Below are 25,402 nucleotides of genomic sequence, written 5' to 3'. Positions count from 1 at the left end.
GATTAACACGTGGACCAAGCTCAGTGTTCACAAACACTGCAGCCATGGCCGTGCCGTTCAATAGTGTACTCAGAACAAACACATCTGTCAAGCAAGAGACAAGTGAAAACCTGGTAGCTGAATAAGACATGCAAGATGAGCTGGTAGTCAGTCATCAGGCTTTGTCACTAGCAACACAGGATACTTCGGCAAACAACCTCGTTAAAAGGCTAAATAGCCTTTTATTGATCCTTACTCACTAGCAAATGCGCTTGTACCCATTTAATCCTGTTTGTTTTATCATTAGTTTCAGAGTAGCACAACCGCAAGCCTCCTGGTTTTGCTTTTGATTTTTAAATCAATTTCTCATTCACTTCCCTTTGGAGGGTGATCAGAAAGCAGGCTAGAACAGCTGTTGAGTGAGCAGCTCACAAAGTCATTAGTGTAAGAGACAGCAGAAACACCTCCCTAACAATAAAAGCGGGTTTCTGCCTGCCAGAGCCGTTCCTGAATTTAGCATCGCAAGATGAGAACCCTTGGCATTACCGGAGACGAGATGCTCATACCTGCCTGCCATCCTGTCCCACGTTGGTCTGTCCTCTCACTACAGTTCGAATGTTGTCATCCAACCTCCTGGAGAAAGAACCTATAATGTCAAACTCATTCTCTACATGCCTGATCCAAACAATTGTGCGAACCTTGAGAACTACAGAACAGATTTAAAATAAAAGAGCTGGTGCTACCAATGCTAAATTCACCTTTTTTTTTTTTTTCTTCTCTCTCTGTAGGACATCACTATCTTACATAATTTAAAACTTCTGTTGCAAAAATAAAAACCCATTTCCTAATTTAATCAGGGTTTCTTGCACTTCTCTTCCTTTAAGCAATATTGTCAGTTTTCCCTTGTCCGTTTTCATTTCCATTTTCCACATATTAAAGTGCTGTCTCAATCATTTCAGGTTGGTAATGCCAGACTGCACAGAAAATTGAAGTATTTCCTGCAAAATTATATTTATTTTGTACTTTTAGTTCCAATAATGACAATAAAAAAATACAAAATGAGAGGTTTTACAATTGCTATTTTGACCTCACAAACAGAATAAATTTTCAGCAACCAAATCTTCTGGGTAGTTTGTTCTCTCACCTTTCAGACTGTACTAAAATTTGGTACTTGTTGATTGTCAGTTCATTGTTTTTTCAAAGCTTTACTTTGCAACCCATCAGCTAAAATAACTGAAAGGTACATAATATACAATAGGGGCAAAGTATAAAAAGAATTATAATTACAGGGACTCATTTTTGTCTCTGTCCCACTACTGGACTTGAGGCTGATCATATCCAAGCCTTTCAAGCAAATGAATTCCTATCAGCTACACTGCAAAGGCTGCATTTATGAAGCCTCGGTGACAACCAGACTACTCACTACCTGACATGCAATGAAATGGAGAAACATTTACCTTATTTTCAATCTGATTTTGTTCACAACCTCATCGATGTTCGCCAAAGACTACAACATGAAAAAAACCAAAGATAAGTGAAATGGGGAACCTTTTACTGCGATACACATCAGCTGTGATACCTAACACTTTCTCATGTGTGGCACTTTACAAAGAGGAGAGCAATGACTTTGTTTTCCAGATGGAGGAACTGAGACAAACGGCAACTTAGCTGCTCCTCAGGTCAGCAAAAGAAGAGCAGCAAAAGACAGGGCAGGCCAGGGTGCAGCCCTGCAGGTCCCACAGGCTCCCCGCTTCCCACCCAGCCCTGAGCAAGCAGGGTGCCCTGAGCCCTGCCTTGTCTGCAGACCTGCTCCAGAAACACCGTGGTGACAGTGACCTCCAGTGGGCAACGGGGACAGAGCCCTCACCTTCCCTGGGCAGAGACCCTCCTGCAGAGCCCGGACACACAGCGCATGGGGTGGAGGAGGCCCGGCTGCTGCCGGAGCTGTAGTGGGGGTATTGCAGGGGAAATAGCTCTCCGCTACTGGCAAAGGGGAAAAAAAGCCAAGCCAGCACCACCAGCAAATTAACTAGAAACAGCTGAAAGCCCAAAAAAGCTAGTGCTGCAGAGGATCTTAAACATGGTAAATGTTGGAGCTGCGTCACAACCCAAACTTCAGCTGCAGAAATACCTCCTTTTTGCAATAGATTAGTCCAAAGCTGCCCCTGGGGCTCATTTGGGGAAGACAAAGTATGGATATGAACCCATGGCAATCTCATTCTTCAAATCTCAAAAGAAAGAATAGGTTTCAAACACGGATGACTCTCCAGTGACATTTCACAGGCAACACCGCCTTATTTGGCTGAAACCCCTGAGGATTCACCAATGATTAATACACAGCAAGTTATGAAATTTACTGCAAGAGAAACCTCTCTATAGAAAACAAATTTATTTCTACAGATCAAAGCAGGACTTTTACTGCAGCGAGTACTTTGGATGGAAAGAAACTACACAATGACAGTGAACCTCGTGAGATGCGAATTTAAGAAGTGATTATTGTTATAGTCTTGCTACCTGTGCTACTGTTTAAAAGAAAAGGCTTGGGTACAGGTTTAAACAAGCCTTCAGTCATTTACTATCAGGTTACCCCCCACGCCACGCTGTGAGCACTACTTACTTGCTCAGTGGGAAAGAGAGTATTAATATATTCCACAGCATTGAAATCTGCTCTGTCCAGTGGATCTTGGCTGGGAAATACCTGAAGAGAGGGAGGAAAACAAATACAATCAACAATACATCACCATTAATTTCTGTAACTTTACAGAGTACCTACTGCTTTTAATTACTTCAGCATCCACTTCTGATTACGTTTCACAGCATTGTTCTAACAAGCATGCACGGAGAGCAGTCAGCCCTCTGCCCAGGAGTAAAACACCTACATGCTCTGTAGGTCTCTGACCTATTAAAATTCCTGTGGGTATCAGCCTGGGTAAACAGATAATATACACATGTGCTTCCACATACAGCCCCAGCACAATCGATGCTGTGCAAGGAATTCCCCAGACACACGAGCTGTTAATTATGCATCCCAAACCATTCTGGTGCTTTTGCCATTGTCTGGAAATGAACCTCCGCGCTGAGGCGTTGCCCTTCTCTTTGCCTGGGCTTTGCGAGGCCCCATGGTGAGAGATGGAGGATTTGCTTTTCACAGCCATGTACTAGGAAACGAATTAAAAAAATGGTTGTACAAGTCCTCTGGAGACTTGGGTTTGCCACTTTCACATGAAAAAGAGGGAGAGAAACAGAATCTGCGAATGATTCTTCCTACCCACGGAAAAGGGAAAAGAGCAGCTGTGGTGCAAACAAATCTCATCTCTCCTCGGAAGTAACTCAAATGATGCAAACGCAGCTGCCAGGCTTTGCTTTTTGGCCCCACAGACTAAAATATGCTGCTTTCCCTTCTCTGCTACCATATTTGTTCCACATTTACAGAGCCATCAGCTCTGCACTCCATGGTCAAAACCCTGCCTAGCTCACACCCCAGCACCACCTCTGCAGGTCACCCTGGTCACATGCAGCATTTACACCATTTTACACACTTTGCAGCACGAAAGCAGTGGGTTTGTGAGACCATTTAAAGGAGAGCAATTTCTCCCTGAAACAGGCCTCTTCAGCAACTTTCCCAAAGCTACTCCTGTGGCCAAGGAGAAGCAGGCAGCAGTTAGATATGCATGAGGCCATGCCCGAGTGAGGAAGATGCTCTGACATTAGCCCACTGCAAAAGCGCAGTTGCAGCATCACAACCAGCCTGCCCTTCGCTGGGCTCACAACTGCAGATTCAATTAATCCCAAATCTCCACAAGCATCAAGAACAGCTGAAGCAAGGGGCCAGATGGAAGATAAAGGCTAGTCAGGAACTCCACTCTCAAACTGCAGACAGAGATCAATGCTGCAGGCACCTATACCAGCTAAAGAAGTTGCTACTCCTAGGTCTTTGTCACAACCCATTAACCAGAAATGACTACCCCATGTTTGGTGGAGCACCAGTCTTTGTTTGCTCCCTACCCCTTTCAGGCAGAAGTCAGCTGAGCCAGTTCTGCTCATTTAACCAGGACCTGGCAGGTTTTGCCCAAAGCTGATTAAGGAACACGCACAGGAACAAGATTATTGGGTTGGAAAGTGCCAGTGAGGAAGTGACAGTGTCACCCTCAACATCTCCCGTTGCTCAGGATGTGAATATCTGCCTACAGCCTTATTACCTGTTAAAATAACTCAGCCAGAGATATGGTGGATTGTCCACTGCTCGAAACCTCAAGCCGAGACTGTCTCTAAAAGACATGTTTTACCTCGAAGAGACATTTTGTGCTTGACAAAAACGTCATTAGGTAACTCTCTTTGGTTGTATAATGTTAGAAATCACACCGGGCTTTTCTGGCTTTCACACATAAAGGCTCTGTAAAGTGCAGAGGATTCTTCTTCTGGGCAAGTTCCAAGTCTCCTTTAGAAGGTGGCATTTAATTTAGCAATTCTCAAGGTTTCAGCAAAAACTACTCAATGCTTTACAGCCAGGTGTGCCAACCCCATGCAAAGACAAGAGTATGTGGGATGTCTCTTTCTTTGGAGCAGTAATATTCCAAAGCTGGCACAGCACCCACAGAGAAACTGCGCTACCTTCCTCACCTTCTGACGCCGGGCTCACTTGAGATGCTGTGCCAGCTACCACGGTCTGCCCTAGTTCTTTGAGGAAAGCCACCAAAAGCGATCCGCAAGCCTCAACACTCAAGAAAGCATGAAAACTTATTTGAGCAATACTTTGAGAGACAGCTGCTGTTGCTGTCCACAGATTTCTACTACAAGAAAGAGCTCTTCAGATGGGAGGGTTGGCTGAAGTCAGTGCGAGCTCAGTCAGACTCCAACGGACACAAGATTTTACCCCGGGTTCTCATGGACTTTTGCTGGGCTCCAAGTGCCACAAAGGGTTTCAGGGAACGTTGAAGGACTTGAGCTGGAACCTAATATTGATCACCAAAGCCAAGCCAAGACATTTAGATTATCCTGCCTTCAACTGAGTCGCGGGCCGTTTGACTCCATTAAGATGCTTTACATACCGACTAACAATATTCAATTAGAAGACAGAGAACAGGCGTGCCCGGCTGCAGAACAGTCAATGCCCCGCGTTCATCAGTGATGGGAAAGCAATTAGGTGAGATATGCTCAGCTGAGGCCGACCACAAGGACCAGCCCTCGCACTGCGGGGGAAGGTGCCAGCCCCCCAGCGCTAACGGGACCCGGGGGACCCGGGCCGGCGCAGCCCCAGGACACCGGCAGAGCCCGTCCCGTCCCCTCCCGAGGGCCAAGGGGCTCTCCCCCCACGCTTGGAGGGGCCGCATCCTCCTCCAAGCACGGCCAGCTTGGGGCTTCCCGGGGTCCAGCAGCGGAAAGCCCGGAGCTCGCTGAGGGAGCCCGCCGGGGCCCTCACACAGCGGGCACCGGGCCGCGCCCACACCCGGCCCCTCATCACAGGGGACCTTGCCCCGCCCCGGGGCCCAGCCAGCCGCCCGGCCTCCCGCCCGGCCCCACGGCAGACCTGCTCGATGGCGGCCTGCACGGCGGGCGCCAGCTCCAGAGCCGCCTCCAACCCGGCCGCCAGCTCCGGCTCGTCCTCCTCCATGGCGGCCCGCCGCTTCCGGGCCGCGGGGCACGCCGGGATACGAGAGGACACCGCCCCCCCCTTCCCTCTCCACAGCACCGGCCCTTAGGGGCGGGGCCTGGACGGTGGGGGCGGGGCTCGAGGGGGGCGGGGTCTCACCTCCCGGTGGAGGCGTGGTCTCCCCTCCCGGGGGCGGGGTTTGTACCGGGAGGGGGCGGGGCCTGCCGCCCGGCGGTGCGGGGCGCGTCCCGGCGGCGGGGCCGGTCGGTCGGTCGGTCGGTGCGGAGCCGGAGCCGGAGCCTCCCGCCGCCCGGCCTGCTGTTGACAAGCGGCGGCGGGAGGTAACGCGGCGACGATCGTCCCCATGTGGCGAACGCTGGCCCTCGCCTCCGCCTTCTTCCCGGGGCTCTTCGCCCTCTGCATCCGGTTGCTGCGCTGGGCCGCCCCGGGATGGAGCCTCAAGGACCGCATCCTCCTCAGCGGCAGGTACGGGCGGGATCGGCGGGAGGCGTTCCGCCATCGGTTACCCATCACGGCGGGCTGGGATCGGCAACGGGAGCCGGAGCGATCCGGACGGCCCAAAAGCACCGAGCCCCGGCGGCTGGGAGCCGGTACCCGGGAGGAGGGGGGGGGGCGGTGGGTGTGTGTGTGCCCCGACCCCCCGGCAGTCCCGAGCCCAGACCCTACGAGGGGAGCTGGGACCGGTAGCTCTGCCCGCGGGGAACCAACGGGCCGGGGTTACCGGTGATCCACGGGGGTGGAAGGGACGAGACCTGGAAAGGAGCCCCCGCCGCCTTCACCGGTACGGCCACCCCGGCCACGTCCCGGGGAGCCCCGGGCGCGGGGGCTGAGCTCCTCCTCGCCCTGACGAGGCTTTCGGGGTGTGCACGGAGTAGGCGTCTAAGTGCTACCGGCTCTCCTGGTGCAACCGGGCCGCGGCCAGCAGCCCCGTTCCTCGGCCCTTCTGGGGTGACATTTGGGGTGACCCGTTTCTTGGTCTCTCGGTTTCAGGTTGGTGTCGACGGTCCAAGCCACGATGGCAACGGTGTCGGGGATCACGGTTGTCCTTAACTGCAAGGACGTGGTGTACGACAGGTAATCCAGCGCCCAGGCGAGGAGCACGCGGAGGCTGTGCCCGGCCAGCTTCGCTGCCGGGATATTTTATGCCAAAGGCTTGCACGTACAAAGGGGAGAGGAAAACCAGTTTCATGTTCCTCTTTCCTCCCCTTTGGGTGAAGGGTTGGGCAACGCGCTGGCCATACACCCCCCGAAAAGGCGCTGGCTTGTTCACTGCGCTCAGACCTGGGGCCGATCTGCCGGCACGGAGGGTCTCGTCCTCAGGATGGGCTGTAACGCGGGGCCATAGATGAGCAAAAAAATAAAGACATCATCGCTTCTAAAGGGGTAGGGAGTCTCCTTGCTGGAAGCTGAAATTGCTCACGAGTCAAGCAGACCTAGTGAGATCTGATTTTAGAGGCGCATCGCCTTCTCTGTGCCAAATGGATTCCGGAGTCCAGAAATGAGAAGATCAGTATGGAGTTTGCTCTGAAGGAAAATCACATCGCCTTGTCCTCAATGCTCCGAGATAAACTGCCCCAGAAGTGGCTCTCGGCAGGAGTGATAGCACAATCTGGGTCAGAAGAATTAAAAACAGAGCTATTATCCAGAATAGCAGAGAAAATTGTAGGAGGGAAGACTATAATTATGCTGAGCTGGAATTTGACCATCACACACCAGATTTTAGGGTGATGTTTAGGGAGGGCTGCCCTCTCGGTCATGGCAGACTTGCCTTTAATACACAGATGTGAAATGTCCTACCTTGCTCTAGATAGTGAGATCTATCCAAATTGCCCGGTCCTGCTCAACACAGGCAGCCTAAGGAGTTACCTTTTTGCTCTAAAATAAAACATCTGCTGTGTAGATAGGGCGGGTGATAAATCCCAGACCCACAGGGACGGAAGGTGCTGCCAGCAGCCCTCCTTCTCCCCGGAGCCGTGCGCTTGCCCGGGTGCTCTCAACACCGGCAGCTCTGTGCGAACACTTTGTGGTCAGAGACCTAGATTTTCTTTCAGTCTGGAGGAAATACAGCCCAGTGCTCAGCAGGGAAGGCCTCGGAGAATGACAGCAAGACAGAGAGCCGGGAAGCATCACAAAGGTTGCAGTAAAATTTGCCAATTTATTTACACAGGCAGACAATCATTTTATTGCTGGCACTATAATTGCCCTCCAAAGCCCTGGGCAAGTTTTGCAAACACAATAGCTGGTCACTTCCCCTCCCTGCTTTACATCACTTACATCTTTCTGTCTGGAACAGGAATGCATGCAACAATTTTTTTCTTGAGATGGCAGGAGAGCAAAAGCAGATTTTTTTTGGGCCCCAAGCTACATTTCTTTAAGCAGCGGCGTAGGGTGGGTTTTGGTTTTTTTTTTGATCGGTGTGATTTCACTCAGGACTTTTTAAGGAGCCCAATCTCCCTGCAGAGCAGGGCTTGCTGCTGCCTGGGTTGTGCAACCGGGATTCTGACATGCTTTGGGAACAGGCAGCTGCCTGCAATTATTTCCCAACAGACAAACGTCTCGCGGGGGTTTATTGCCTATATTAGATATTTTGCTCTTCACTCTCCCGAGTCCAGGCCAGGCATCTCTCATTAACTCTGAGATCGCCGGGTGCTTTCCAACTGCTCCCCGGGTTAGGCAGCCAGCCGAAGCAGCGTGGCAGGCAGAAAGGACACAGTCTTGGAGCTTTTCTCCTACCAAGCATCAGCTCTGGGTGTCCCAGGGCTTAGGGGAGAAGATTACCTGCTGCAGAGGTGTTGGATTAGTGCTGGATCCCGAGCGGTGCCGTGCCCCCAGCCCGCACGGCAAACACCCGGCTGTAGGGCTAATCAAGATCCTCCCGTTAGCGCCGTGTTTGTGCTTGGCTGGGCCGAGCTCGGTGCCTGGCACGGCCAAGCGCGAAGCGGGGGCCGCGCCGAGGAGGCGTCCTCCGCGCGTACCAGGTACCTTTTTCTCTGCTGGGCCAAATCAAGTTAAATTTCGACACCTCTCAGCTTAACCATCAGCTTCAAAATCCGCTGCTTCCATTTCAGACCCAAAGGCTCCCTTCCACCTTTTAGAGCATCGCGAGGCGCTCGGAGCCGTTGCGACGCCTCTGTGTGTGTGCTGCTCCTCCCTTAGGCACTGGCTGGCCGTAGAGTACGTCTGGGTCCTCGTTCCCTACATGACCTACGACGTTTACGTCATGTACCTCTGCCACTGGCACAAGAGCCGGGACAGGGGAATCGCGGAGAAGAAGCATTCGCTGGCCAGCGTGCGGAGCTTCCTCCTGCAGGAGCGGCTGATGGTGACTCACCACCTCTTCATCCTCATCGTGCTCACCCCCATCACCCAGGTAAGGGCTGGGCACGGCTGCTGTGAAGCCCACCCTCGCGAGGAACCCCGCGTGGCTTCGAGGGCTTGCGATCGAGGCTGTGTCTGGCAAAGCATCTTTGGTGGTCGGGGAGCCCGTGACCCCCCCCCCGGAGATGCTCGGGGTTAGCTCCCGGCCACCTCTCCGGGAAGGCTCCGTGCTCACTGCTGGCTTTATTTGCAGCACTTCAGGGGAGAGCTGGGGGACTTCTTCGTGGGCTGCATCTTCATAGCAGAGCTGAGCACGCCTTTCGTATCGCTGGGCAAAATCCTCATGCAGGTAGGTGAGGAGGGACGGGGCTCGGGGCTGGGAACCCCACGGCAGTTCGTACCCTTTCCCTGCCCTTCTCCATCGGCCCCCGTTCACGCAGCAGCTGGGCTGGGGGTCTTGGAGGGGGGGGGGCAGCCCCACAGCTGTAACCCCAAGCTCCCCCCCAGTGCTGCCTTCCTCCCAGCCTCCCGTTAGGTTCCCATCCCTTTCCCCCAGTAAGCAGCATGCCCAGTGGCATCCCCAAACTGGGGGCTGTGCCGTGTCCTAGCGCTGCCCTCTCCCGCCTGTACTTCCCCCTGCCCCACGGGGTCCCTCCTGCCCCAGCCCTCTGCCCCCCACGCCTCCCTTCTCCCTGCCTTCCTCCGTCCCTTCCCACGCCGCTTTCCGGCCCCCTCCAAAACGCTCCCCCTCACCCGTACCTCCTGGGTGCTCGTCTCCATGCTCCCAGCACAGTCGGTGCCCGAGGAGCGATGGGATGCTGCTCACCCAGCGCCCACCCCCACGCTCGCCTTTCTTCCTTCCCCAGCTGGAAATGCAGGACACGCTCCTGCACAAGGTGAACGGGATCGTCATCCTGGTGACCTTCTTCCTCTGCCGTATCCTCCTCTTCCCCTTCATGTACGCGGCCTACGCCAGGCAGGTGGGAATCCCCGTTTACATGGTGCCTTTCCGCATCCCCCTGCACTGCAACATAGCCAACGCCTCCCTCATCGCCCCCCAGCTCTACTGGTTCAGGCTCATCTGCCGCAAAGCCGCCCGACTCTACGGCAGCTCGCCCGCCGACAAAAGCAGATAACGGCCGGCAGCCCAGCGCGGGGGCTGGAAAAGGGTCAGCCCCCCCCCCCCCCCTCCGCCAGCTCTTTCGCCTTCGCTGCCAGCACCGCGGGGACCAGCGCGGGAGCGGAGCGGCGGAAGCAGCGATGCCATCGGGATTTTTTAGCTGGAAGCAGCCTCTCCGTCTCCGCCGCTGTGCCAGGCAGCGCCAGCCCGGGCTAGGAAGGCTTTCCTCCCACACCGCTCCAGTGCCTTGTGTCCTCCCACCCGTGGGAGCTGGGATAGGAGCCAGCCCATAAGTACGACATTCCTTCTGGGATTCAATACTGGCACTGAACTAACAGTTACAAGAGAGGGGTTTGTTACGAGGGCTGACGCCAGACACCGGCACCGAGCTTGGCAAGGCACGAAGGAGCTTGCGGCCCCGGAGGCAGCAGCGGAGGTGATGCTGGAACGTGCCCAGCCCCACGCAGCAGCACCGGGGACCGGGGGAGACGCGTGCCGAATCTGCCGCAGCCCCGACTCGCTCTGGTTTACGGCCTCCAGCTGAGAGCAGAGCCAGGACCCGGCACGGTTCTGCGCAGCCTGTTCCTGACCTTTACCGACTTCGCCTCTACGCTACAGCTGCCTTCGGCCTCTTACCTCCCACTGCCGCTGGGCTCAAACTCATTTAAGACTCCGCTTAACCCAAAGGTGCTTTTCACTACAATTGCTGGTGTCTGTGGCTGCCAGTCCCAGGCGAGGGTGGCTCTGGTGTCCCCAGCAGGCTGGGGCGAAGAGAAGCTCACGCCAGGATAGAGGAACGGTTACGCTGTCTCAGAGCGATGCTGGCAGGGCAGGGCGCCCACGGCCGAAGGGCAGGATGAGGACAGGAGACTGCTAAGTCCCTGTCTCCGGGTGCTATGCAGAGCCCTTCGTTGGCAGGGGATGCAGCTTTCAACCCCCTCCCCTAACTGCAGCTGCTTCTATCTGCCCCGCATCCCCGCAGTGGGTATTTGAAAGCCCGAATGGCACACGCTGCCCTGCTCTCCCTCCAGCCGACACCAGCAACCCTGGCAGCACCCTGTGGGTACCAGTACAGCCCGAGCTCCGGTCGTACGGTCCATCCCTCCTGCCCCATCCCAGTCCCCCACGAGGCGAAATCTGCCAGGGGCTGGCAGAGAAGGAACCGGGTCAGTGGAAGAAGAACCAGCAACCCCAGAGCAGGGCGCCGAGCTGTGTCCTTCACCAGTTCAGCCCGTTTCCACCGTCAGTCACAGCAAAATGGGTACAGGCTTCCCAGCCCGCCCTGCGCCATAGGATTCACAAGCCTTGCGGGTACGTGCAAGTCAGCAGCAGTTCAGTTCCTTCCCTGCAGCCAGCGTGAGCCAGGGCAGCCACCTCCTCCCTGCAGCCTCCCACACTTGCCTGGGGGTCCCCTGCTCCAGGGCACGTACTGCACCAGCGTGGCCCCAGTAGCCCCCCGCTGCAGCCACTCGTGCCTTTCCTTCTGGCTAAAAACAAACGCCTGAGCTCTGGGAGACCTGGTTCTTTTGGGTGTTGGATCTTGTCCCAGCCACAGCTGTATTCTGGAAGGAGTAAAATAAAGGGCCTCTTCCAACACGCGGTCAGTTATTGCAGAAACACTACTCTTACATTAACGATCGAGACCAGCTGATGTTATAAACCGCTTGCAACCTGTTACAGATGTTTGTATCTCACTGTTTTCATTGCAAATAATATGCCTTACATAAGGACCAAAAAAAAAAAAAAACCCCCACCAATGAGGCATCTCAGTTTGCACTAACACTGCCGTATTTACTATCAGGAGACCAATAAAGATTTCCTTTCTGAGTCACACCACTGGATGTCTCTCCCATGTGCCATTCATTTCTGGGTGCGGGTTATTAACACACGGGGTTAGTGTTGCACCCCCACCTCCGGGCAGGAGCAACGCACACGTATTTCCAAAGGTTCCTGCCTGTCCCAAACTCACCCGACTCGCTTCCCAGCCTCTGGCAGCACATGGTGAACCCAGCAATCCGCCCACAACTAGGAGAGGGCTGGCGGCAGGGGAGCCGGAGGGAAACGATTTCCCTGATGCCAGAGGCTGCCGGGCTCTCTGTATAAATCCAGATCGCCAACAGGCAAGGCTGGAGCCGCAGGACCAGCAGCTCGGCTCAGGAACGGTTGTGTCCGCAGCTATTCCCGCTGGAAACTTAAAGATGGGTAGGAACAACCACTCTCTTACACAGCCCCTTCACTGCTTAGGTTGGAAGAAAACACAGGAGGGGCGAAGTAAGTTCAGAAGAGAAAAATAGATAGGGTTTATTACAGATCTTTCAACTTTCCATGTAAGGGGTCCCCTGAGGCAGGGTCAGCGCTCTCCTCTGTCGCCCTCTCCAGCTTCTCAAGCTGGCTCCCTGGCCGAGCAGGCTCCCAGCTTGCTGAGCTTCTGCAGGAGGGTGCCACGCAGCGCCTCGTCACCGACGTTGTCCGTGATGGACTCTAGGAAGTGCCTCTCGTTGGCTCTCCGCAGCGTGTTGCTGGGGGACGTGTCGGCGCCGCTGAACGTCTCGTACTGCGAGAGGATCTCCAACGCCACCACCACCAGCGCCTCGCCGCATCCCTTCTCCGGCAGCATGGCAGCGACGTGCAGCAGGTGGCAGAACATCTGGATGCAGATGAAGGACACCTCCTGCGTGGAGGTCCCGTCCTCGGCGGGGTGCGAGGGGGGCCCCGCGGTGCTCTTGACGGAGCCCAGCAGGTCCGTCAGGCTGCCGCAGTACAGCTGGACGACGTGGTGCCAAGCCTCTGCCGGCAGCCAGGTGGAACAGCTGGAGCTGCAGAGGAGCTGGAAGCCCCGTAGGAGGAGCACGGAGAACTGGAGGTAGCAGGCAAACGGCCGGAGGTTGAGCAAGGGCATGTACTGCACGTACTCCAGCGTGTACGGCACGTGCAAGACTTGCCTCTGCAGCAGGTTTTCGACCACGTGCGCGAGCCTCTTCCATTCGCTGTGGCTGCACCAAGGGAGGACCTGAATGAGGGCCACCAGGAAGCCTTTGCTGAAAAGGTTCACTTCTTCGGGGTTGTCCACGTTGACCGTGAGGAGCGTCAGCATCGTATCCCTGAGCGCCGTGGACACGCAGCAGCACTCCATCCATGCCAGGAGCCCGCTGCCCGGTCCATAAGCCGGCAAAGGCCGGGACGTCCACTCGTCCTCAGGAAGCGTGCAGATCTCGAACAGCGTTGCCGGGACCTCGTTCTTGAAGTGGTCTCCGTAAAGCTTCTTCAGCCGGAGACCGACGGTCCAGTCCAGTGATGCCACCTTCCTGTGAAGCCAAGCCAGCGACTGGACCCACAGCTCAGGGGAGGGGGCAGTTTCTGGGCTTACCACCTCACAGAGCTGGCAGAGGATGTTCAGTATCAGGTCTTTGGTCTCCAGTGAAGGGAAGAGCTGGTCCCTAGGCTGATGCCAGTACTTTGTGTAACCATCTAGAAGCTTGCAGAGGCTGAGGAGAAGCGGGAACGGGTGACAGGACTTGATCCAGTGCTCTTCTGGACAGGACTGTATCCCCAAAACCTTACTGAGGATCTGCAGGCTCAGGTCAATTTCAGCAGAGTCTGACTTCAAATAGGGAAGGACGAAGGCTTTGGTCACCTCTGCAGGTGACACAAGCGGGGCGCCTGAACTTGGCTGCATGAGAAAGGCCAGGAACTCAAGGAACTGCTCCTCTTCCCTCGCAGTGGAAAGCCTCCCCCATACTGCCTCCTCCAGACACCTCACCACCAGGCTGCGTGGCCTGCCTGGATCATCGTGGGTCTCCAGGAAGCTCAGCGCTGGGAAGGAGCAGAGGATTTGCGCGAGGAACTGGTGTGCTCCTAGGTTGACTACGGCAAGATTACAAACCTGCTTCACTGTGGCCTCGGGGTACAGCAGTGTGAGCCTGGCCACAGAAGCCACAGCCCTGGCCAGGCCTTCATCAGATACACTCTTTGTGATCTGGTTGAAAGTCACGTTCAGATCCTCCTGGAACCCCTCCACGACAACTTGCAAGTTCAGGGACAGACCTGGTCCGCCCCAGGACGCCAGGACGTCCGAGATCACTTTGTTTTTGTCGGTTAATGAAAGCTCAGTGTAACACTCCACGATGGCTTTGGTCACTTGCATCTGCAGCTCTCGGGCCTCCTTGTCTTGGCGGAACATGGCAAAGTTCACCAGCGTCTCCAGTAATTTCAAAACTAGCTCTGGTTTTTGGAAGAGAGCTTTGTTTTTCACAAGACAGTCAACCCAGTCCTTCGAAAAGGCCCAGGTCTTTTCAGATGCAAAAACAGAGCACATCTCCACGTGCTGGTCCAGCTTTTGCTCAATGATTGTCATGGCAACTGAAGACATAAGGCTGGCGTCCAAATCCTTGCTCTTCAGGCTGGCACTGATCTCCTTGAGAAAGTCCTTGGTGATCTGTGTCAGCTCTAACACGACGCGTGTCTCATCTTCACCCAGGTCTCTAGTCTCTGAGAAGCAATCCAGGTTCTTCCCAAAGGTGGTAAGAGTGTCCAGGAGCCGGTAGCTCTCATAGCACAGCTCCTCAGAGCCGTTCAGGGTGCCTTGCAGCTCTTCTCCCCAGGCACGCAACAAGCTGCCGAGAAAGTCCAAGCCAACAAAGAGCTCCTCACGAGAGAGCTTGGCCACGGACAAGAGCCTCATGCTTCTCTCTGCTTCCTTCACCTTCTCGTCCAGCCCCCTGTGGTGGAACTGGCTTTCGGTGTCGCTGGTCCAGAGGCTGACCACAGAGCCGACCTTGTCCAGGTATTCTGCGACAGGGAGGGGGCTGCCCGCTGGCTCTAGCTCGGTGAACACGGACAGCAGCTCCACCAGGTTGGCCAAGGCATAGCACCTCATGCGGGGCAGGGCGATGCTCCTGTAGGTTTGCTTTAAGCCCTCTATCAGGACCATGAGCAGGCTGGTGGCAGCGGGGGAGCCGTTCAGAGAGCCAGGGTCACCCTTGAACCTCTTTGGGGGCTGGAGACCGTCATCCAGAGTGGACTCACACCCACGCTGACAGATGAGAGCGCTGAACGCAGAGACCGTTGCGTCCTCCCGTCCCTCCTTGTGTTTCATCACCTCCCACCACACGTCCAAGAAGAACCTGATGTCCGACGGGGACGTCTCGCTGGCGACGTACTCCACCAAGCGCTCCAGCTGGCTCCGCCGCAAATCCCGAGGCAGCGCCAGCAGCAGCTCCACGAAGAGCCGGGGCGCGCCGAGAGCCTTGACCAGCTCGAAGAGGACGGTGTGATTAACGTCGGGGATCATCCTGCCCACGGAGAAGAAGTCGTCCTCCTTCCATCCCCGGTCCAGCGAGGCGGCCGGCGGGCCCGGCAGCAGGACTTTAGCCCAGACGATGGCCACGGCCTCCTTCTTCCAAAGGCTGTGCTGCAGCGGCGAAGGGCAGCGGGCCCCGATCTCCCCCAGGGCGTCGGTGATGGGGGGTCCCACGCGTGGCCAGTCGGTTTTGCGCAGCTCCCGCAGCGGCCGCGGCTGGGTCAGCCGGGCGGCCAGCAGGAACCCGCCGTGCAGGATGGCCGTCTCCTCGCACACGCCCCACGGTCCTGCGCGGAGACACCGTTACCTCGGACCGCTCCGACCCCCCGTGCCCCGGCCCCGGTCCCCGTTCCCCGCTGCCCCCCCCGCCCCGTCCCGCACCCACCGGGCTCCATGGCGGCGGCGTGACCCACCGGCGGGTGGCGCGCTCTGACGTCAGAGCCCGCAGCCCCACCCCCGCCCGCAGCGCCCCCTGGCGGCCCGGCGGTAGCAGCGCCGCCGCCTTGCCCGGCCCCCTTCCCGTGATTAATTTGCGTGCACGAAAATGGAGAGAACCCAATTAAAAAGGAGAGGAAACTTCGGTGGGGAGCCGTGCCGGGCAGCGGGAAGGCAGGCACTCAAGCCGTCCTCCCGAATCACTTTTATTCGTGTAAGGGTGACACCGGCAAGCGGCAGCGCCGGTTACAGGGGTGCAGTTTACACGTGACGTTCTTAACTCGATGGGTACGCGATTCCAAATCGTCGCTGAACTCGAAGCAAAAAGCTCGAACAACAAAATCACGGCGAGGAATTTTTCCTGTTTAAACTCAGAATATTCGCTACAAGCGCCGACGTGCCTCGGCGACTGCCAGTGCTGCTGATTTTGCCTCCTTTTCTCTGTGAAACTTACTTAAGGTTTTCATCAAGAAAGGTTACAAACCAGGCAGCATGCCTGACATGGACAATGTTGATAATTACCCCCTGTATTCCCAGCCCTTGTTCCACCAGCAAAAGCAGAGCGACTTCATTCCAACAGACTAAACCCTGAGCTGTTACTTCTAAAGGCAATTTCTCATCAAAAGCTAATTGCAAAACCGTGATACACTTATTTCAAGCTGCCTCCCGGCACCTCAGCAGACAGCGCAGCGCTGCTACGCACTCTGAAGCACAGCCCCGGCTCCCGCCTGGAATGTGGAAGGCTCCTCGGTAAGGGGTGGAAACCACCACATCAATAACGTGACCCCAGTGAGAAAAGCTGGGGAAACATCTTGGAATGAAAATAGGGTTTGTTCCAGACTAGAATATTCACATGCTTTAGCAAGGCAATTTCGCTGTTCCCAATAAACAGGCATGCACTATGATAGCTGACCTGCTCGAGTTCTCCGTACGCAGCCCTTCCCTTTGGCCCGACACTTCATCCCTGAAGTGGGGTACCTGCAATACTCACAGCCACAGCTACCTGAAATTCTCTTCTCTAAGCTGCAAATCCAGGACGGCTAAAGCCAATTAGGTGGAGAACTAGATAACGTAATGAACCTAGCAACCTCTTTTTCAAGTATAACAAGACGACAGAAATGTGAGGTTTTCCTCTTAACTGCTGGCCCCTGTTTTTGAAGCCACGTGCTCAACCCGCTCTTACTGCACAACCTCATTTTTTTGAAGGAGAACATGCTATTTGCTTGAAAGGACAGAGCAGCAGTAAGAGACACAAGCTTAAATCAAAAAAACCAACCAGCACAGGACATTACGGCACCCTCTTACTGGAAGGGGTAATGCAACACGCTACATAGAATTGGCATTTCGCTCAGATGAAAACCAAGGCACGAACGAGCAGTCCAGTCCTTTTCTCCAGCTACGCAGAAGCCTTATTCATTTTCTGCGCAGCAAACCATTCGTCACTGTTGTCCGCCGCCATGGCCTGCACAAAGAAAAGCGTCAACATGTTCAGAACAGCAGCCGACTCGCCAGACGCCCGGCTGCTCACGCTCACCAGCCTGCCCCACAAACCCAGACTAATCACAAGGACACTTTCTAATTTGGAGGAAAGCTGTTCTGATGGATAAATTATTTTTTACGTACTAGTAAGGAAAAAACACACTGAAAACCGATGTTCTCTGCTGCAGCAAATATATAGGTGATCTGGTAATGCAAAGGCAAAACAGGATAGTTTAAACACAGCCTTCCCACAGCTCATGCTCCATACCAGAGCCCCTCTGCCTTGGGAGGATGTCCAGCTGCACTGACGTTACTGCAGCTCACAAATCATTTTCTGTAGTCACTTACACCAAAGTGCTGTTGACGTGTCCAGCCAGACACACCACCACCCAGCTGCCCCAAGAGCGAGGCTCGAAAACCCTAGCCAGAACGCTAAGTGAACTTTAAAAACTGACTTGTTTTTATTAGCAAGACTGTACAATTTGGTTCTCAGAAAAACTCCACAAGGAACGAAAATTAGATTCTACAGGTATCTGTAATCAGGAAGAAAACGAACGTGCAGACAGCATTACTTACATCATCTAACAATTTGTCACCGTTTGGGTCCACCTTGGACAGATCTCTAAATGCTTCATCTCCCACAAAACAGATTTCATGGCCATCCTAAACCAAGTTTAAGAGCAGGTAAGTTAGATAAATGGTAGAGAGAAATTTAAATTTAATTTAATCACTATTTTCAATATTACTCACAGGATCAGCCAAAATAATCACTTGCACTGTGGCTTTGCCAGGTGTGTCCAAGCTAACCAGAGGTGTTAAAATTTTCTGATTCTCCTTTTTCATCAGCGCTTCAATGTTTGGCAACTTAAACAGAAAACACACAAAAATGAACCCCACTCATATGAAGATCAGATGCATTCAGGCTGTTCTCATCCAGTTCCCCCATCACCCACAACTCCACTGCATTCCCACTGCGAGAAATACAAACAAAGCATCTGCTCAGTATTATTTTGTTCACATCTGAGATATTTTGCTAATACTAGAAATTAACTTCCCACTAGTCAGCTCTGGGTAACGAAAGAGGTAAGGGAAACGTAATCGTTACCTCTTCCTTTGCACAGGAGAAAGCAATCCGCCCAAACGCTGTCCCGTGATCCACTGCTCCTCCAACCGTCTTCAACTCCAACTTACACTGAAAGAGGAAAAAAGAAAGCCTGACTTGCAAGGACGCTGTTCCCAGTGCTACATGCGCTCTGGCTTTTCACAGATGCGGATGATTTCAACATCACCCATACGCGTATTTCCCAACAAGCCAGAATTACCAGAGCAAACCACAGCTTTTTTTTTTTTTTTTTTAAAAATGCAGTTAAGTGTACGCAAGCTTTAATTAACATGCACAGAATTAAGTGCACAGTTGCTTTAATTAAGAGTTTTTTTTCCCTTTAAGATTTGTTCTCACGAAATGAGAGGTTTCTATGATGAGACGCAACTCTTAAAAGACCAGAACTGGAAAGTTTTCTAAGGACTAACCTGGTTATCCGCATAGCCTAGCAAAACTCTTTGTTTTTCCTCATCCTTCTCATATATTTTCATCCCAAGCAAATCAGACCAGTAGTTAACAGACTTCTGCAGATCGGAGACACCCAAGGTTACCTTTAGCACAGGATCTATAAGATTGCAATAATCTGAAATTAGTTACAAGTACATCTGAGTTTAAAACTACCATGTATATTCTTGACAAGGAAAGTAACAAAGAACAAAAACACGCTCTGTCTCATAAAATGCTGTCGAGACAAATGCACAGCCCATTCTAATATCCCACTCATAGATCTGGTTTGAACAACAGTAAGAGCGAGTGTGTAAGTTTCACCTTGCTTGAGCTGTTCCTTGTCTTCCAAGTAGAACTTGTATCCCCCTGGGGCTTCAGCTTCAAAAATACCAGTTGTGACTTCTTTGAGGGGCCACCCCATCTTCTTAGCATTGCTCACAGCCTGGCTGGACACAAGTGTTAAGCCCTAGTGAGAACAGAACAGACACGCACAATATTCACAGGGTGGATGGTGTGTAATTCCTACCTTTCAAGAGTGTGCCTCTACAAATGACCAGAAACAAACGAGATTACTTTTTCTAACAGATGGACCATATGATCTGCTGAGAACCAGGTACCTTGCTCCTATAAAATAAGCTTAGTCTTACTGCGCATCCCGCATATATTTGGAATGCATTAATCTACCCTTCTTTCACAACAAAGGGAAACGAAAAGCAAAAAGAATTTAAAACTCTGATTCAACGCATTGTACAGAAGCAGAAAACCGAGTTCCTAACTGTTCTACCAGGTTAGGCAGACATCTGTGGCTCCAAGCGGCTGTTCCCTGACACCCCGCAAACCAGGGGAAGAATATTAGCTCAGAGCAAACAACAAGCAAACACATTACACGTATTCATAGATGAAACAAGAGATCTTCATTGGCTGTCAGCTAGTAAATAACAAAGAAATAAGTAGTAACAAATAAAAGAGCATTTTCCTACAGCAAGATCCTTCTTAGCTAACCATTCCACATTAGATCTGCCAGCAAATACCAGCTGTCCTACACACACAGCAACTGAGTTGGAAGGTGCTCAAGGAAGCGTTTCCTGGATCTTAAGCGAGCACTAGTTCCTGCTCTTCCAACTTGGAAACAACTACAAAAGCAAGAATAAAAAGTGTTTAAGGAACCAAACAGCGTAAAAAAAGCAACTGGTACAAGCTATATCCTCATTGTAAAAATAAAAAAGCTTATCTTAAGAAGAAAGATTTTGCTGCTAAGTGTGGTACTTACCAGAAAGTCATTGCCCAGGCGATATTCTCCAATACCATAATTGTAAGTCAATTCTGCAACAAAGTGATTGTCTTCTGGCCCATAGCCCACCATCGTTTTGCTCCATTTGCCATCATAAGGTCTAGAACATCCAGATTTAGTTGTCATGAGTATTAGAAATAAACATCAAGGACTGCAAGTATTAGCGTTTCAAGGAATAATTGCTTTTCTAGAGTAAACAAATGGCACAGGTAATCCAGTAACCTCCCACCAAGTAGGAGCTGACACCTGTAGAGAATTCTCATTGCAGGTCAGCACACAGCAGACCGGTGTCCCCTTGGTCAGTAGTTTTGACCTCGGGCTGTCATTCATGACCATGCGACAGAAAGCGATTCCACCTCCTTCTTAACGGCTTGCATGTTAAGAGCACAAGCCGCTCATTAGCTGGAATTATATGAGCGCTTCCTTATTGCAAAGTAGGAAAAGCAGTTGGGCACTAGATTGTAAGATTTCTTTCATTCGTGAAGACAGACAAAAGCCTTTGGGGCTACCAAGAGGGATTTTTGACTCAAGACCCCAGACAGCCCCGTGTCTGCAAAAAACCCAGTGTAACTGACTGTAATTCCAGGAAAGTTTAGAAAGAATTTTACGAAGCTCAGTATCAGTCTACAGGTGTAATACAGCAACGCTCGCGTTTCAATGTCAACGCCATACCTACACAAAAAGGGGAGCTGTTGATTCCACGGGAATTACTTCAAAAAAAACCATGAAAAAAACCATGTTTTACCTATAAACCAGCGGCAGATTTATGAGACACAGAGGCCCGGGCAGGCCCCAGGGACACCACTCACCCGTTGCAGCTGGCCTTGCAGCCCTCCTCGAACTCCTCGTGCCTCAGCACCTTAGGAATCGGGCGAGAATGAGGTCAGCACCGCGACGGCGCGTACCCCTCTCGTCACCTCAGCAGCCGTCACCCGGGCCCAGCGGAGAAGCCCCCGTTCTCCCTCAGCCCCGCGGCTGAGGTGGGCGACACCACCCGCCATCTTCCCCCCGCCCCCGCCTCCCGCCATCTTCCCCCCCTCCCCGGCCCGCCGCTCCGCTCACGCTCATGCCCAGCAGGTCGCGGTAGAAGCGGGCGGTCCGGCCGCGGTCGCCCACTTTGAAGACGAAGTGCAGAGCCCGCCGAGCCGCCATGGCGGAGCGCTGACGTCACCCGGCGCGCCCGGCGCCTCGGCGGTGACACCGCAAAATGGCGGCGGCGGCGGCGAAATTGGCGAAGGGTTGGGGTCGTTCGTTGTTGAGGCCCGGCCGGCCGGGGGAAGCGGTGGGGCGGCGAGGGGTGCGGGCGCTGCGGCGGAGCCCGGTGCGGGTCCTGCCGCCGCGGAAGGAGCGGGGCGCGGCGGCCGGGGAGCAGCAGAGACCCCGGGAGCGGCCCCCTCCTCCTCCGCCGCCGCCAGCGGTGGAGCGGAGGTCGGCCGGGCCGGGGCTGTGGTACGAGAAGGCGGCGCCCGGTGACAGGAGGCTGGGGTGAGGCGCGGCCCGCGGGCATCACCCTGGGGGGGGGGGGGGGGTGGAAGTTGGGGTCCGCCGAGCTCGGGGCTGGGGGGACCCCCCGCTCTGAGGAGGCCCCCCCCCCCGCCCCGAGCTGCCCGCTGTCCCGTCTGCAGAATTTGGGGCAAATTCCGACCCTCGGGGGTTTTGGGTAGAGACTGACACGGCCAAGCCGGTTACAGCCGGTCTAAAGATACCAGGGGTGGGGGGGGACACACGACTTCTGAGTGAAATTCTCCAGCAAACGTCAGACTGAAGGTGGTGGTAGCGTCACGGCCCTTTTCTCCCATTAACTTCTCCGCAGAAAAGTGGTGACTATCGCCAAGTCGAAGAAGTTTCGGGATCATCACGGGAAGGTTCTGCTGGAGGGTCACAGGCTGATCAAGGATGCCCTGGAGGCAGGAGCTGTGCTGCAGACTCTCTTCTTCAGCACCGTGGGGCACCTGAAGGAGCTGCCCGAGGCAGAGCTAAAACGAGCCAACTTAGTTAAGGTGAAATTTGAAGACATTAAGAGCTGGTCTGACGTCGTAACTCCTCAGGGGCTTATAGGTAAGTGCCTTGGAAACAGTCACAGCGCTGCTCAAAGAGAAACTTATTTCACACTTAGTAAGTGAATAATGACTCTCACTTCATAACCTTCCTCTAGACATTCTGGCAGTGTGTCAAGAGTGGCATAATTTGAGAGAATTCCCATTTATTTGGCCTGCTGTGGTAACTGTGAAAGTGGCTCCTAGAGAGCACTGAAGGTGCTAACGCTCGTTTTTAATAGCACGTTGCTCCAGCTCTGCTGGGAAGTAGTTCTCCTTGTCAAGTGACAAACTCTTCTCAAACTTCTCTTCAGCAGTGCTTTTCCTAATGCTTTCTCCAGCACCTCTTCAGTGAAATTTGGGCCAACTACATGAGAGACAGCCCTCTCCTTGTGTGTTAGTCAGAAGCCTGTCAGCACTTTTGTCTCCTCAGGGATCTTTTCCAAGCCCGACCATGCCAAGATGTCTTACCCTGCCGCTCAGCTAACCAGCTCCTTGCCACTGCTCCTCATCTGCGACAATATCCGAGATCCGGGAAACCTGGGGACTATTCTGAGATCTGCAGCAGGAGCAGGCTGTGAGAAAGTGCTGCTCACCAAAGGTAAGGGCCTTTTCCTGGGAAAAAAAAGTTTACTTTGAGTAATTTGGGGGTAAGGCAGGGAATAAGAGGTGCTTGAAGATGTTGTTTCCAAGAGTTCGTAAGCAGTGCCTGGCACACTGCTGTGGGCAGCAGCTACTGAATCCGTCTTTCTCAGAGCTGCTGCACTGTCGCTGTTTTCCTCCCTTCCGTCTCAGGCTGTGTGGATCCGTGGGAGCCAAAGGTGCTCCGTGCAGGCATGGGGGCTCACTTCCGTCTGCCCATCGTCGCTAACCTGGACTGGGAATCTGTTCCCAGCAACCTTCCTGCCGGCATCCAGGTCTGCGTGGCCGACAACAAAGAACCAGGTGCTCAGGGTGAGACCACGTCTGTGCCGGGGGGAGCTGGCAGGGCTGGCTCTGCTCCTGGCAACGCGAAGGCTCCTGCAAAATCCAAACCCAAGGCTGCTCCTGAGCCCGAGGATGAGGAGGACGCAGCGGATGTCTGCGTCCCAGAGCTGGCCGTGCAGTATTACTATGAGAACTGGACGCAGACTCCAGTGGCAGTGGTGATCGGCGGGGAGACCCACGGTCTGAGTCCAGACGCGCTTCACCTTGCAGCCAGCACGGGGGGGAAGAGACTGGTCGTTCCTGTGGTGCCAGGTGTGGACAGCTTGAACTCCGCTATCGCTGCTGGCATTGTGCTGTTTGAGGGGAAGAGACAGTTGCTGTGGAGGCACAAGCAAGAAGACGAAAGGCAGAAGTTCCCTGTAGTGGGCTAAACGGCTGAGGTTTGGGTGCTGAAGAAGCATCTCTTCCCTCTGGCACGCTGTAGAGTTAATAAAAGAGCAGCTCAGGCTGTTTGGTTTGCAGTAAATGAGTATTAAACAGTCTGGCAGTGTTGGAGCTGCGCCTGGGTGAGTGTGTGACTCCCAGGCAAGCCTGCGGGCGCTCCGGCCGCACGGTGATGCTAGTGAGAAGGGAAAGGCCGGCGGGGTGGGAGCCCTCGCCTTGCCGGCAGCCAGCTCCCTGCTGCCCGGCTTTTCTCACTCTCTCACCCAGCAGATCTGGGGAGGCCTCGGATCCCTCACTGCGGGGTCAGGGCGCAGCTGCTGCGGCAGCTTTTGTGCTGGTCGGGCCAGGATGCTGCTGACGGCGTGTGTCTTTCCTCTCACAGCTCCAGGCTGTGCAGCCTGGCTGCTGCTAGTGGTTTTTGGGGACAGAAAGACCAAATGGCGGCCACCTGAACGGGTCCTGCCTGTGCTTACCCAAACCCCGTGCTCTAACAAGCGATGAGAGCAGCACACCAAACCTTGCCGTGGGTGCCTGCTGCATGCCAGGCTGGCCCTGGGGCTGGTTGCGGTGTGGGGTGTCCGAGCTCCGGCACTCGCAACCGCGCCGCTGCTGGGAAGCGGTGCGGGCTGTCCCTGCGCAGCCGCCTGGGCACCGCTCGCTCCGGCAGCTGGGCCTCAGCACGGATGAATTATGAATGAGGGAGGGGAAGGGTGGAGAAGGAGCTGTCGGTACTGCCGCTCACCGTGGCCGTCCCTCGGAGGGGAATGGGCGCTGGGCCCCAGGGAAGGAGACCCCGGGGCCTGTCTATGCCTCCCCAAGGGCAACAACTCTACTTGTAGCAACCCACCTCTGGATCTGGGACATACCACACAGCCCTGGTCACGCTGGAGGCTCCCACCCAGGCTGCACAAGGCTCTCGGCCTTGCTGGCAGCTGCGTGTTGATGGATGGCTTCTGCGACAGCGCTGGCTGCCACCCGGCTTGCTGTGCATTTAAAAACGCCTCCTCTGTGCTGGCTGGCAGTCGCACAACCAGCTACTTACCACCAGCCCGCTCCGCTGGCTCTGGTTTCCTGTTACCACGTTGAAATCTGTTATATTGTCTGCTCAACAAATACCCAGAGATGGAGATTCAGCTCCTTCCATGCCTGAGCCCTCATATCCGAGTGGCGTGCAGCACTGCCCAGGCTGGGTGTGTGGTATGTTGTCAGACAGGGGTGTTACCTTGAGCCTGAAACTGCTCCAGCCGAGCAATTCCATCTCCAGAGCCCAGTTCCAGCTCCGGTCTCATCAAATTGACCCCAAACGACCCAATTCTCAGGCAGAAAATTGATGCCTTGCTCCAGTTCCTACTAAGGAGCTATGGCAGCGCTGAGCTCACGGCCTCACTGGGAGCCCGAACCACAACGTCCGGAAGGGAATACGGGTTCTCCCTCTCTCACATCAGCCGCTGCTGCATGACCAAATGCTACAGACCCTGCGGTCTTCCAAACCACAAACCCATCGGGATTGCCCCCAAACCAGCAGGCACCTGCTGAACACAGGCAGTGTGCGCTGGAGGCAACACTGCTGCTCAGTCTCTTCCACCAGCTTAAGTCTAGACCCACGCAGCTCACTGCAGGAGCCCCTAACCCTGTGGTGGAGGGTAGTTCACTGGAAAGGGTTATTTTCTCAAAAATCTCCACATAAAGGGGATATGAGTTAATTTAGGGTTAAATCAGGGTAGGTTGCTCGCAGCCCTATGCCCAGGGAGGTGCAGCAAGCTGTGGCTCCCAACCCTGCTGTGCTGTTGCCATCACGCTTGGGCCAGCTCCTGCCCTCCCCAGCTCAGGGACCTGCGAGCCGGGCAGCACCGCTGCTCCTCCGACAGCTCACCAGTCACTTAATCACCACTGAACGTGAGAAACTCCGAAACA

The 25,402-nt window shown here is 54.3% G+C and overlaps 5 protein-coding genes across 7 annotated transcripts in view; 2 read left to right on the top strand and 3 right to left on the bottom strand.

Annotated features, from left to right (window-relative positions):
* VPS53 (VPS53 subunit of GARP complex) overlaps positions 1-5,641 on the bottom strand; it is a 69,348-nt gene extending 63,707 nt beyond the window's left edge. The window contains exons 1-4 of one of the 3 annotated variants that reach the window (XM_030028310.1): positions 5,507-5,641; positions 2,597-2,677; positions 1,437-1,486; positions 546-612 (exon numbers count right to left, since the gene is read on the bottom strand). In XM_030028310.1, the coding sequence (XP_029884170.1) occupies positions 546-612; positions 1,437-1,486; positions 2,597-2,677; positions 5,507-5,590 (282 nt within the window). In that variant the 5' untranslated portion in view covers positions 5,591-5,641. Of the gene's footprint in view, positions 1-545; positions 613-1,436; positions 1,487-2,596; positions 2,678-5,506 lie in introns of those variants that run through there. The other 2 variants (XM_030028311.2, XM_041126730.1) reach the window with 2 other exon arrangements.
* Positions 5,642-5,799: 158 nt separating this feature from the next.
* Positions 5,800-11,864, top strand: TLCD3A (TLC domain containing 3A). The gene is made up of 5 exons (XM_030028640.1): positions 5,800-6,055; positions 6,581-6,664; positions 8,747-8,960; positions 9,162-9,257; positions 9,775-11,864. Exons 1-5 carry the CDS (start codon positions 5,934-5,936, stop codon positions 10,042-10,044), a joined length of 786 nt encoding a protein of 261 aa, XP_029884500.1. The 5' UTR covers positions 5,800-5,933; the 3' UTR covers positions 10,045-11,864.
* A 436-nt stretch (positions 11,865-12,300) lies between these two features.
* GEMIN4 (gem nuclear organelle associated protein 4) lies at positions 12,301-15,767 on the bottom strand. The gene is made up of 2 exons (XM_030028639.1): positions 15,713-15,767; positions 12,301-15,614 (listed from the first exon to the last, which is right to left on the bottom strand). The coding sequence occupies exons 1-2, from the start codon at positions 15,720-15,722 to the stop codon at positions 12,412-12,414; spliced, it is 3,213 nt and encodes a 1,070-aa protein (XP_029884499.1). The 5' UTR covers positions 15,723-15,767; the 3' UTR covers positions 12,301-12,411.
* A 137-nt stretch (positions 15,768-15,904) lies between these two features.
* GLOD4 (glyoxalase domain containing 4) lies at positions 15,905-21,278 on the bottom strand. The gene is made up of 9 exons (XM_030028783.1): positions 21,144-21,278; positions 20,891-20,940; positions 20,061-20,181; positions 19,112-19,256; positions 18,772-18,908; positions 18,347-18,433; positions 17,992-18,105; positions 17,818-17,904; positions 15,905-17,224 (listed from the first exon to the last, which is right to left on the bottom strand). Exons 1-9 carry the CDS (start codon positions 21,231-21,233, stop codon positions 17,159-17,161), a joined length of 897 nt encoding a protein of 298 aa, XP_029884643.1. The 5' UTR covers positions 21,234-21,278; the 3' UTR covers positions 15,905-17,158.
* Positions 21,265-23,570, top strand: MRM3 (mitochondrial rRNA methyltransferase 3). The gene is made up of 4 exons (XM_030028782.1): positions 21,265-21,566; positions 21,895-22,139; positions 22,551-22,718; positions 22,913-23,570. Exons 1-4 carry the CDS (start codon positions 21,289-21,291, stop codon positions 23,473-23,475), a joined length of 1,254 nt encoding a protein of 417 aa, XP_029884642.1. The 5' UTR covers positions 21,265-21,288; the 3' UTR covers positions 23,476-23,570.
* Positions 23,571-25,402: the final 1,832 nt, after the last annotated feature.

The sequence above is a fragment of the Aquila chrysaetos genome, chromosome 10 (assembly GCF_900496995.4).
Source record: "Aquila chrysaetos chrysaetos chromosome 10, bAquChr1.4, whole genome shotgun sequence".
Lineage (NCBI taxonomy): Eukaryota > Metazoa > Chordata > Aves > Accipitriformes > Accipitridae > Aquila > Aquila chrysaetos.
This window is presented reverse-complemented; position numbering and strand designations above follow the sequence as displayed.